This window comes from Pleurodeles waltl, chromosome 6 (assembly GCF_031143425.1).
Source record: "Pleurodeles waltl isolate 20211129_DDA chromosome 6, aPleWal1.hap1.20221129, whole genome shotgun sequence".
Taxonomy (NCBI): Eukaryota; Metazoa; Chordata; class Amphibia; order Caudata; family Salamandridae; genus Pleurodeles; species Pleurodeles waltl.
In genome coordinates this window covers 989,061,457-989,073,661 of record NC_090445.1, presented here as the reverse complement: position 1 = coordinate 989,073,661, position 12,205 = coordinate 989,061,457, and the positions used below count along the sequence as shown (strand labels likewise).

Genomic DNA, 12,205 nt, shown 5'->3' with positions numbered 1-12,205 from the left:
AAACACACACTAACACTGTTAGCGTGAAAATGTACCTTGGGCCCGTCAAAAATAACCCTGCACGGGCGAGTGTGCGTGAAAAAGTGCTAGCGATGCGTCAATTTCACTCACGAGCGAGACCTTGCGTTGTTTTTCCTTTCGTTGGATCGGGGTGCGTAGTTTCTGCTCTCCGCAGGAGAGCAATGCGTCAATCCGGTCAGCACTCTCGGGTCCAGGCAGGCCTTGCGTTGTTTTTACACGCCCAGTGGGTACTTGCGTCAGAAATCCAGCCGCACAATGATCCAAAAACCACACAGCACGGGATGCAATCTCCCAGCCTCCATCGGCGATGCTGCACGTCGTTTCTCCAGCTCCGTGCATCGATTCTTCGGTCGCACTCCCAGCGAGCGTCGATTTTCAACCGCGGAGCCGGCGGTGCGTCGTTCCTACAGCCGCAGATCGTAGTTACATCAATCTTTACCCACACGGCACTCTGTGCGTGGATTTCCTCCTCTTAGGCTTCCAGCTTCTCCTTTCAGTGTCCCAGGAACTGGATGGGCACCACAGGGCAGAGTAGGAGTCTCCCAGAGACTCCAGGCGCTGGCAGAGAGAAGTCTTTGCTGTCCCTGAGACTTCAAACAGGAGGCAAGCTCTAAATCAAGCCCTTGGAGAGTTCTTCTCAAGATGGAAGGCACACAAAGTCCAGTCTTTGCCCTCTTACACTAGCAGAAGCAGCAACTGCAGGATAGCTCCACAAAGCACAGTCACAGGCAGGGCAGCTCTTCTTCCTCAGCTCTTCAGCTCTTCTTCAGACAGAGGTTCCTCTTGGTTTCCAGAAGTGTTTTCAAGTCTGTGGTTTTGGGTGCCATTCTTATACCCAATTTCTCCTTTGAAGTAGGCCTCATTCAAAGCAAAATCTCCTTTGAATGTGAAATCCTGCCTTGCCCAGGCCAGGCCCCAGACACTTACCAGGGGGTTGGAGACTGCATTGTGTGAGGACAGGCGCAGCCCTTTCAGGTGTAAGTGACCACTCCTCCCCTCCCTCCTAGCACAGATGGCTCATCAGGAAATGCAGACTACACCCCAGCTCCCTTTGTGTCACTGTCTAGTGTGAGGTGCAACCAGCCCAACTGTCAAACTGACCCAGACAGGGAATCCACTAACAGGCAGAGTCACAGAAATGGTTTAAGCAAGAACATGCCCACTTTCTAAAAGTGGCATTTTCAAACACACAATCTTAAAATCAACTTTACTTTACTTACACATTTTGTAGAGGAGCACTTGCACTTCAGCAGTGGTAGAGTAGCAAAAACAGCAAAATCAGAGTCAGCAAACATCAACAACCTGGGAAACAGAGGCAAAAAGTTAAGGGAGACCACGGCAAGGATGAAAAGTCTAACAGTCGGTGAGGGTAAATTCCATAATTTTGGCTTGACTGCCCCTACTCAGGAGGAGGGAGGTGGAGACAACAACTAAACCCCCCCTGTAAGGAGTGCCCTCATCCATCATCTGATTTAAGTCATTGCCCTGGGCAGAACCTTGAGAGGTATTATTGTTAGTGCTGAGAGGATTTCCTGCCTTGACCACAAATTTCGCACATGATTCCTTTTGTAGAAATGGGAGAATAGAGTTCAAACTTTTTGCGTTCAGATGCTGGACACCCTTATTTCTTAAGGGGATCGATTTGTTTGTTTTTTTACAGGCCCGACTAAGAAACGACCTGCTCCTTCTCATAAGCTTAGATGTAATTTCTATTAATTCCGATCTGTTTATTCCTTTTCTACTTTGTTCTACTTTATTCCTGAGTTCACTCTCCAAGCAAGCCAATTTTTCTATGCAGAAAATTGTTTAGCGATCCACCATGACCTAGTATGATAATAGATACAATTTTTCCTGCTGCGCCCTTCTGTTGCACTCTAAAATAAGGCCCCCCTCTGGTTCTCAAATAGTCTCAATCCACAGAGAGTCCACAGACCTCAGGCACCCATTCTGTAATGATGCAAGCAGGCTATAGCTCAACAAAACAGAGCAGAGTGAAGCAGAGCAAAGCCGGGTCAAAAGGAAAGGGGTAAAGAAAGTGGAGCCAGCAACGACCACAGTACCTTAATGTCAAAAACAGAAAACAGAATCCCCTCAATTCCCTGCTCACCCAGCTCTCGTCCATCCACTATTCTTCACGACCTGCTGACTTGTATCCTCTGCGCAGCTGGCTCAACCGGCTCCTTGATGCTTCTTCAGTGCTGTTCTGGCACTTTCCCATGTGAGTTCAGAGGGGGTCTCTCTTCTTCTTTTCCCCTCTGCCTGTTGTTGTCTTTTGTTGTCTTTTGAGGGGTGCTGGTATTTATCTCCAGGGGAATGCTACCTTTTGTAGCTGTTGGAGATTTCCACTTAGTGGAAGGGTCACTCCATATTTTGCCTTCTGTTGCTGAACCAGATTTTTGTTGGTCATAGGACTCTCTCAACCTCCTGTCAAGTAGTAAACAGCCTCATAGAGTGCATCTTCAGTGATACAATTCACTGAGTGTAGTAGAAATGGTTAAGGACGCAAACTTGCCTTGTTCATGATGCTGAAATATCTCTGCAGAAAAAAAGTTGATGAGAAAGTCAGAAGATTCCACTGCTGGTCAGGTCTATGCACAGGGCCAATAATGTCATCAAAGGTGATGCATACTATTGTATAGCAGCTTTAGGTGGTGTAATGCAAAATCAATTAGTTATTGGTTATTTTATTATGTTCCATGTATGTGAGAACTCCACAAGCCAGCAGTTATATTACATTATGTTTGTTGCAGGTTCTTCTTGTTTTCACACCTTAATTGTCACAGTCAAGTCTACCTTCTATGTGTGTCTCATTCCACACTAGTCTTCCGTGAAGTCCCACTACAACCAAATGCTTTTGCTATCAGTTGACAATCAAGAAGTGACATCAAAGTTTATAAATAATCCAAAACAGATGGGAAAAATAATGCTGGTGAATGGGCCACCCTCTTCCTTTGCTAGCTGGTCTTAGATGAGTAAAAGAAAAGATGTGATAGTGAAAATATATGCTATCTGCTGTTGTTAGTAGCGAGCATTGTCATGATTAAACTGAATGTTCAAGACTCAGAGTTTTTTTTTATATTGAGGGACACTAAAGCACCCATTAAATGTGTAACAGACAAGAAAGTTAAAGTATTTTACTAATTTCATGTAGTGACTCACTTGTGAATCAGGGTCACATTGTGCCCCTTGAAAAACAGAAGGCAAGCCCTCTGCCCTGACCTGGGTGGCATGCTTGATCATCAGGCAGGCTTCTCTTTCAAACTCCCTGACTAATTTTTAGAAGGGGCTTCTATTCATTTTAGATGCACTTTGAAGATCTTTCATGGGGGATATGTAGGAATTAAGCATGGGTGAAATATTCCATTCTGCCTTCACAATCAGAGGAATTTTGGCCACGCCGTGTTACTCTTTAATGCAGAGTTCTTGCCAAATTCCGCCAATCACAGCGTGGTGGAATTTTTCTCCCGTAAGGCTCTAGAATATGCTAGTGAGCATGAGTGAGATTTGGCATCCCATAGCTTAATTTTCTAGCACAGGTATTCAACGGTGTTCAGGAGCAGCCGCAGTCAGAGGGATTCAGTTTGAGTAGATTTGTTGTCGCTCGAATAGATTTTCTACTCAACAGCAGCAAAATCAATTTGCGCAACACATGGGGTGCCATTCGTTCTGTTTTTCAGTATGGCTTGCACCTCTGACACTAAATTTCAGTATGAGCAGCACATATTGCATATTTTCCACCTGTTGATGAAATTCCGTGGAATTCCTCAGAGTGAAAGTACGCAAGTTCTGCCCACCCTTAGTCCGAATGTAGGTAAGATTGCTTTCAGTTTGCATTACTTAAATTCAGATCCGCTATGCCCCCTCACTCAAATCCCGAATGAGAGAAGGAGCAAGTATTATAGTTCTTCTAAGTGTTGAGGTGGGACTTTTGGGAGAAGATGTTGTTGTCGCCAACTTCATTTTTATAAATGGGTGAAATGGTGCATTATACAGCACAAATTTTCAAAGATTTATGTGCAAAGTAAAATGTATGCCATATGTTATTGACAGAGCACTCATGAAATAATCTAAAAAATACATAGTAGAACCAATAGGGGATCATGTACCCATGCCCTCCCTTTCATCTCATTCTTCTTCCTTCCTTTCTTCGACATTTCTTCAACTGTTTTCTCTTTACCTTGATATTCTTATCTTTTGTTATTTCGTTGTGCCTTTCCTTGTTCTACTCTAACTTTTCATCCTTCATTTTCATCTTTCTATCTTTCTGTTTCTCTCTTTTTCTCTCTCCCCTTAGCGTTTCTGCCTTTTGTTTCCATCGCTCATTTGCTTGGTTTATTAGACTCTTACTCTTCTTTCTTCCTAATAATCATAATTTCTCTTTTCCTGTCACCAGTCACTTGTTCTTAGATCCCTATCGACTCATTAGCTCCACTACCTGCTGTTCTATTATGGTATTCCCCGGAAGGGATACTAATGAGCTTCTGTGCGCAGACAGAAGGATGTCCATAAAGAAGTAATTCGACTTTTAGAATGACCCAGCCTGCCGGGCCTTTGGACCTAGAGGCTTCCTTCACTGTAGCTGCTGAACTGGGAGGGTGGGTTCACTGTCACTGATATCACATTGTAGGCTTTTAGAAGACGTTTCTATATTATTTGTGGTTTCTTACATTCAAAAATTGTGATTGCAAAAAAAGTTATTTGTGAAATCAAGGAAACAGATGGTTATTAACAATACATTATTTTAAGGTAATGTACACCGAATTCATTTTGTGCAGTTGTACAGTTCTTTTTCATAAATAAGATTTTGATTAGAAAGAGGGTTTCTACAGGGACAAAAATATTAACTAGTTGCATTTTATGAAGAAAAGAACGTTTAGCTCATGTATAAATATGAAGTCAAAGACTTCTGTTGGGGGTTTGCAAACGTAGGAGTAAGAGACTAATTTGACGAGGTTTATGATTAAACTTGTGTGTGCTGTCTAGGCAGTAATAATGCGGATGTCATTTTCTAAGCTTTGTAATGCCAGTGATGGTGATTGAGAGAGTGGGGTGATTGGGAGCTTTGTGTGTGGGAACACTTTTGAAAGGCATACAGAGAAACAGGGCATGGTCAGGTCCACTAGAAAAATGTGAATCTGTGGCCGTTGTCTTTTCCACACTTGCTGCATAAGCCATAATTTACTTGCATAGTTTGCAGATTAAACGTTACTTAAAAAAGCAGCCACATGTTCTGCCATGCAGTGGCAGGCTGACTGCTGTATTTTTAGGTTAGATGGATAGTAATGAGGAGACACTCCTGCCCGAGCATCACTAACATCTAAAAAGTAAAAATAATAACTACTACTGCCATAAACTGTCAAAATGCGCCATATTAGGCCTCAGCATTTTAATGTTCTTGTTGCATAATTTAGTCAACCTGCCACATAATTTGGTCCTTCCCTCTCAGCAGCTCTAGGTATGGTTTATGGTTGTACGTGCAGGAATGCGGGTGAAATGTTAAATCAGATTGGGCCTTACCAAGTGCTCAGTTTATGTGTAAATTAGGGTGTGGCATACTTAGATAGGGGGTATATTGTTGTAGGATGCTATATAGTGGGAACCATACATACCTGTTTAGAGATGGGGCACCAGTTGAGTCTGGTTGGTAGGTAAGGGAAACACGAGAGCCCGTTTTATAGAGGCGTGTGGACATTATGCTGAATGTGCTTCCTGTCATGGGTATTGAGTTTTATTCTGATTGAGTTCTCTGTGGCTTCCTTGCAATGCTTCTCCTGAGGGTTCCTGAGGGTGTGGGCTATTTCATTAACTCTGAAGCAATAGGTTGTGTTTGCTGTCCCTACCAGAAACCAATAACAAGCAATTGCAATACAATGGTTCTCGCTATTTGCGTTGAAAATTACTAACTGGACTTTTCTTGCCACACAGACTGAAAATAAAAAGGAAAACAGTTGACATAAGCAAGCCAATTCAAAGTGCCGGCGTGAGCTTGATGGAGACACACAGGTCAAAGTTATCCGCAAAAGTGCAATTTTCCATGTAACAGGGTCGATGGCCATGGGCGTGTTTAAAAGCCCAGATACATAACACATCGGAAAAGCATTGCTTGCGCGCTGCTATGATCAACCTAAAAATGTTTGATTGTGTTGCAGTGGTGCTCAATTGATGGTGACAGAGGAGTTTGTTGGCTGTCCCTTTGTCAGGGCATGTGGGTAGGTTTAGCAGGAGGATGAAATCAGTGAAAACCTTTTATAGATTATTGTGAATTGATACAGCAGGGTGGGTGATGTTGGAAGAAGTGTTGGCATGATGAGTTGCACAGCCCAGTGTTAACAAAACTTAGTATTGTCTAGAGAATAATGCTATCACACAGAGCCACATATCCACAGTTTCAAAGTGGAAAATCATGATCCCTCACCTAGATATAGTTTATGCATCTTTTTTTTCTTTTACATTTGCAGTGCTAAATATGATCAGGTAGATCATTTGTACCTTTGTAATTTCACCTTACACAAAATCTTTAAGAATAAACAATTTTTTGCAGATAGTTCTATTGTCCATATTCTGTACTTTATATTTAAACCACTGAGGATAAAATGTTATTTTTGCAAAAGTGATAATGCGAGACATGCTGGGAGTTGTAGTACTTTCTCTTTGTTTACCTTAGAAAAGACAGAGAGAACAACACACTACACAGAGTTCCTGGCGCTAGAACTTCCACTATTACTGTGAGAGTACTGAAACCACTATCTTGAAAGAGAAACTCCTTGCAACATTTTATTTTGAGGTAATGCTTTACTTACTTTTTATGTTTGGTGCAACATTATAAAAATTGGAAAATGCTTTAATGTACGATATTCAGATTTGATCCATTCTTGTATCAAGTAATCCGCCCAGCCACACAAGTGTTTGAAACTCTTGCCAGGTAGCATATCTGATAATACGTTCTTTTAAACTTTACTTTCTCACCTAAAAGCTTCGATTCTATATACAATTAATACATATATAGCAATGCCTAGCATAAAATACAGAATTGCAATGGCCAAAGGATCTATGTGTTCCATGGTCAATCCATATTTGAAATACGATGTAGTTAGAAAATCTTAAATCCGAAATATTCAACAGGTGCTAATACTATTCGGTCTTTACTTTTCATATATAATAGAAGTGTTCTAACAGCCAATCCATACAGAACATTATACAACTATACAACATGATTGCTAGTCTTGTAAAACTGTTGATGCTTAGCTGAAGCTTGGTATTCACTTGCCATAATACTCATTAAATTATAGGAAAACGTTAGGAACCAGATACATTTAATTTCCAATCAACTGCTCCTTTCACTTATGCAAATGTATTTAGGTAGCCTTTCGGAGGATTGGAGTCCTTGCTCTTTAAGTGTCAAAATTGGTGATCTCACGTTAGCAGTTGCTTCTCCACAGATCACAAAGGATTGGAATACTTCTGAAATAGATATTTTCTGGCATGATGGCATGAAATGTGGTTATAACTACCGACTTGTTAGACCATGTGGGTCACCTATCACATTCACCATTAAGACATAATCATAATTATTCTTCTTTGAGCATTTATTTAAATACTACTGCTATATTTGACAATTTTCAAAGGTAGTCCATTGAAGGGATGCCTAAACCTCAAAGAGAGTCCATGATTGTAAAATGCAGTTTTTTGTTATAGAAGAATTCCTTTACATCATTTTTGTACCTTTTTCATTTTACAGCATTGGATGACTACCATTCATGCTCCTGTGTAGGTTAACCATTTACTGTTGATATGTTCGAAATTGTGTTCAATTATTTCCAAAATATTCTGTGCACCCAGTTTCTTTTGCTCATTTTACGTTTCTTTTATTTACATAATTGGCATTTCGAACTTCTGTAGCATACCTTACTATTGGACATTTAGTTGGATTTCCATTATTTAATCCTTAAATATTGTGATATGGAAGGTATTTATAGGCTGTTTTATATTAATTTTGTGATAGCTTCTATTTTTCAGAATGTTTAGCTTTTCTTTGTAACTTGTATTTATACTAAATAAAATAACAAAATAAAACAATATTGAAGATTTTCCAGACTGCACTGATATCAGTAATCAAAAAAGATTTATTTTGTTTTTACCGTTTAAAATTGTAATCCTATTTCTGTTCCATTACAATTCACGAGAACATACCACATCATTAAAGAAAGATTAGGCCAGTTACTACATTACAAAGCACACCAATATGTATTTGCACTCGGGCACTGAAGTAGCATCATAATAAATCAAGTTGAAATAAAAGAAGGATCGCTTGAGGAAAAGCAATCTGTATGTTATAAGTTCAAATACAAAAAAAAATACAAAACCAAAATCAAAATGTCATTAATCAGCCAGCACTTTGTTGTCTGAGTGTCTTTTTGAAGGGAGAGGGAGACAGTGAAGGGAAGTGCAAGCTTAAGCTGCCTTGTGCACAGCAGAGCGCCCACTCCCCCCCAACAATACATTTTTACTACTCAGTGATGATCCTGCAGGAGCTGATTGGTGTGACTACCAGAGGTCTTCATTTCAATAGAGTACCTTATGTCCGCCCGGGAGAGTGAGGTGTGTATGTGACAGGAAGGTGATCTTTGTCACAAGTGTATTTTATGAGCTGCTCCCCATGAGTAGGGATGGGTGGATAATCTATGAGATGGATGGATAATGTGTGCTGAATGATTTTCGTAGTAGGATTAGTGTTTGGCATGGCATGGGCACTGCAGGGGCCCCCAGGGGCCCCGCGGCACCCCCTACCGCCATCCTGTTCCCGGCGGGAGAACCGCCAGGAACTGGATGGCGGTAGGGGGTGTCAGAATCCCCATGGCGGCGGAGCGCGCTCCGCCGCCATGGAGGATTCTCAAGGGCAGCGGAAAGTCGGCGGGACACCGCCGACTTTCCGTTTCTGGCCGCGGCTGAACCGCCGCGGTCAGAATGCCCAGCGGTGCACCGCCAGCCTGTTGGCGGTGCTACCGCCGACCTCCGCCATGGCGGTAATTACCGCCAGGGTCAGAATGACCCCCTATGTCCGAAGGTAAAGTTTTCACCATGATCTAGACCTCAACATATCTGACCCATGCTCCATCACGGTTGTCCTAAAACCTTGACTTTGTCTCGGTCCAGCACAAACAGATAGCCGCGAGTGCCGCTTTAAAATGTTTGGTGCTATAATGCACAATTTTTTTATTTAATCATATTCCGGTTCCCTACGTTGGATTTTTTTTGTTTTAGTGCCATTTTAAAGATGAAAATATTCTCTATAAATTGGTGTTTGATTTTTATCATGTTGTTTCTTTTATTTATTTACTGTTTTGGTGGTATTAAATCCTTGACACACACCTGTCTCTTAAATGAAGACTGACTGCCTGCTTGCTAAGCTATGAAGAAATAAGCAAAAATGAATTTGCTGAGACTTGACTGGACCTATTAGTGATTCAAAACAATACCCTTTCAGACACAAGGTGACACATAAATTATGCAAAAGAGGAGAGGGAACTCTGGGTAGTTCCCAAGTTTAAGTGGAGAGCTGCTGCAATATAGAGCACCCAGCAACACCAGCGACTCCCTAAATTTGCTCACCTCAAATGTCTGCCTTTAGAGTACTGTTTTTAGGCCAAGGATTAGCACAGTGCCATCCACGCTGATCTAGAAAGCGACAAAGTTGTTTACCATTTTTACAGCTAAGTCTTTAAGCATAGGAGTAGCACAGTGCCATCCTTGCCGAGCTGTAAATGGCAAAAATCTTTAACTACTCCAGGCACTGTTTTACAGCTTTGAATTGGTAAAATAGAATTCAAGCCAACCTGGAATGCGCAAAAGCAGCCCCTGTCACATGTTTCATTGTTAGTAGAGCTCTTCAGGGAGATTTAGCGTTGTCCAGGCAGAAGAGAGTAACACATAATACCACAATCACTAATAGCATAATTTATTATTAGCTCAAGGTGTATACCCCCACCAACTAATAACCCACTTTCCTACAATGAGGTTTTAAATCAGCTATGAGCTCCAGAATACCAAGATAGCCTGTACATTACATTATTTTCTTCCTCAGTTTGCTCACATAGTGTAATCATCAGTCTGAAAATTCTGCCCCGTCTTCTCCTCCTTCCCTGCAAGCCATGCAGAATACACATTATTTTTGCATCACATACAGAACTGCCATGTTGGAAACCACAGATGCACCCTGGGCCAGCAATTGTTTGCACACGTTTACCACCTGGTTTCAGTTGGTGATAACTTGTATGTGCCAAATGGTGGTTTTGCAACTATTCAATATTTTCGAATGCACTGAACATAAGAATAGTGATTTGCCATTACAGATTTCTTAATAGTGAATCTCTATTTTGTGTCAGTAACCCAACCAAATTCGAAATCGTAATCCATTTCGAAGTAAATGCCTGCTAATTATTTTCTTACATACAAAACAAGGGCCTAGTATACAAGAGGCCTGCACCACCGGAGTGTCACTTCTTATGACGCTCTGGTGGCGCAGGCCTTTGAATCATACCTATGATGCGATACAAAACCATCTTGCGTGGCTTTTACATGTCCTTATAGATATGGAGTAAGGCAGCACAGAAGACTGTGCTGCCTTACTCTGCATCAAGGAGCCGTTCCATGGGAGCTGCATTGGATTTTCCCATGCAACATCCATAGGTTTTAACACATTCCCAGATTTACACGACTCTATAAACCTGGGGATGGGTCAAACCTATGTTCCTCTCCAGGGGAGGCGTAACAAGGAGAATTAACTTTATTTATCCTTGTTTTTTCCACTTTCTATGTGTGCTGCATTTATATACAGAGGAGTAACCGTCCCTGTTTCCAAGCTGTGCTATCCATTGTTCATAAATTAACTGGTAGATTTTCTGAGCTCATGTGATGGTGGTACTGCCTCATGCAGACTTTAGAACACCCATCTGTGAATGAGGAATCTGTGCTTGGCATACCTCTTTAGCAAGTAAAGGAAACATGCATGCGAGCAAGGTCATTAAATCACACTCGGAGCAGTTTCCACACACCCAAGTTCTGTTTTAAAAATAAAATCAAGTGCATTTTGTCTTTCACCTGGGTCTGCAGCTAGTGTAGTGGAAAATTGTTCTGAAGTGCATTTAGTGAGCAATGAAGCATTGTTTTTATTTACTGGAAGAAACAGCCAGACTAAGACTGCAATAGTCACGTCTGCAAAGTGTCATGAATTAAAGATGTGTCTTTATTTATCCTACTCATGTTTCTACTCTAGCCATAAATTCGAAGAAAGACATTATCTCCTTTATAATTCTGGATTACCGCTATAAATAACTCTTTATTGTGTAGAATTGTATCATTTTGGTGCAGGTTTCCACATTCAATCACCTATATAATACATTAAAAATCAACAGGGAATTGTTTCTGCATCTCCGTGGAGCAGTGGCAATAGTCTGAGCAATTGCTCCGCTCATCATCTTGAGTCTTTTGTTGATAAACATATATGTTTCTTAGCATCTGCCCTAACTAATTCCTCTCCTTCTTTTTTCAGTAAAAACCACCCACGGGAGGATCTCGAGGAGCAACTTATCTGCAGACTGCATATCTAATCTCCATTTGACACAGAAGTTCTCTTCAGAAAGGGACAATCCCTGCTTTCCGACCTCGAGGAGCCGTGAATCACATAAACTTATTAATCGTTATTCTGATATTACATGATTTCCTGTTGGGAAAGTTATATTGTTGAATGTAGGCGATGAAACTTTGGAACTTCTATCAGAGGGGCAAACATGATGGCATTTCCGAGACAGAGCTCTTTATTGATTTAATGACATTGACAGAGATTTTATGTGGAAAAAAATAAACATTTCTTAAAAAATAATGTCTTATTTTAAAAAAATGGAAATGCTTGTTCATGAGCTGCTGTTCTTACATTTATCTATAAGTAAGTAAGTATTTACTTAAAACAAAGTTTTGTCAGTGTAATCTTCCATGACCCCCATGATATTCTGTATTTTTACACAATAGATTAATATAGTGCATCTTTTTAAATAACCACATAGGTTTTTGATGTAGAAAGACTGGTAATATGTACCACTGTAGACATCACTGAGGATTAGCACAAATGACAGTTTTATGTAGACATCCGTTTTTTTAAACAGAAATACAATTGCCATTTACGTAAATC

The 12,205-nt window shown here is 40.9% G+C and overlaps 1 protein-coding gene across 1 annotated transcript in view; it reads left to right on the top strand.

Annotated features, from left to right (window-relative positions):
* The window catches only part of HTR7 (5-hydroxytryptamine receptor 7), a 436,626-nt gene extending 424,716 nt beyond the window's left edge, over positions 1–11,910 (top strand). The window contains exons 3-4 of the mRNA XM_069239866.1: positions 6,686–6,805; positions 11,570–11,910. Coding sequence (XP_069095967.1) covers positions 6,686–6,773 — 88 coding nt within the window. The 3' untranslated portion in view covers positions 6,774–6,805; positions 11,570–11,910. The remainder of the gene's footprint in view (positions 1–6,685; positions 6,806–11,569) is intronic.
* Positions 11,911–12,205: the final 295 nt, after the last annotated feature.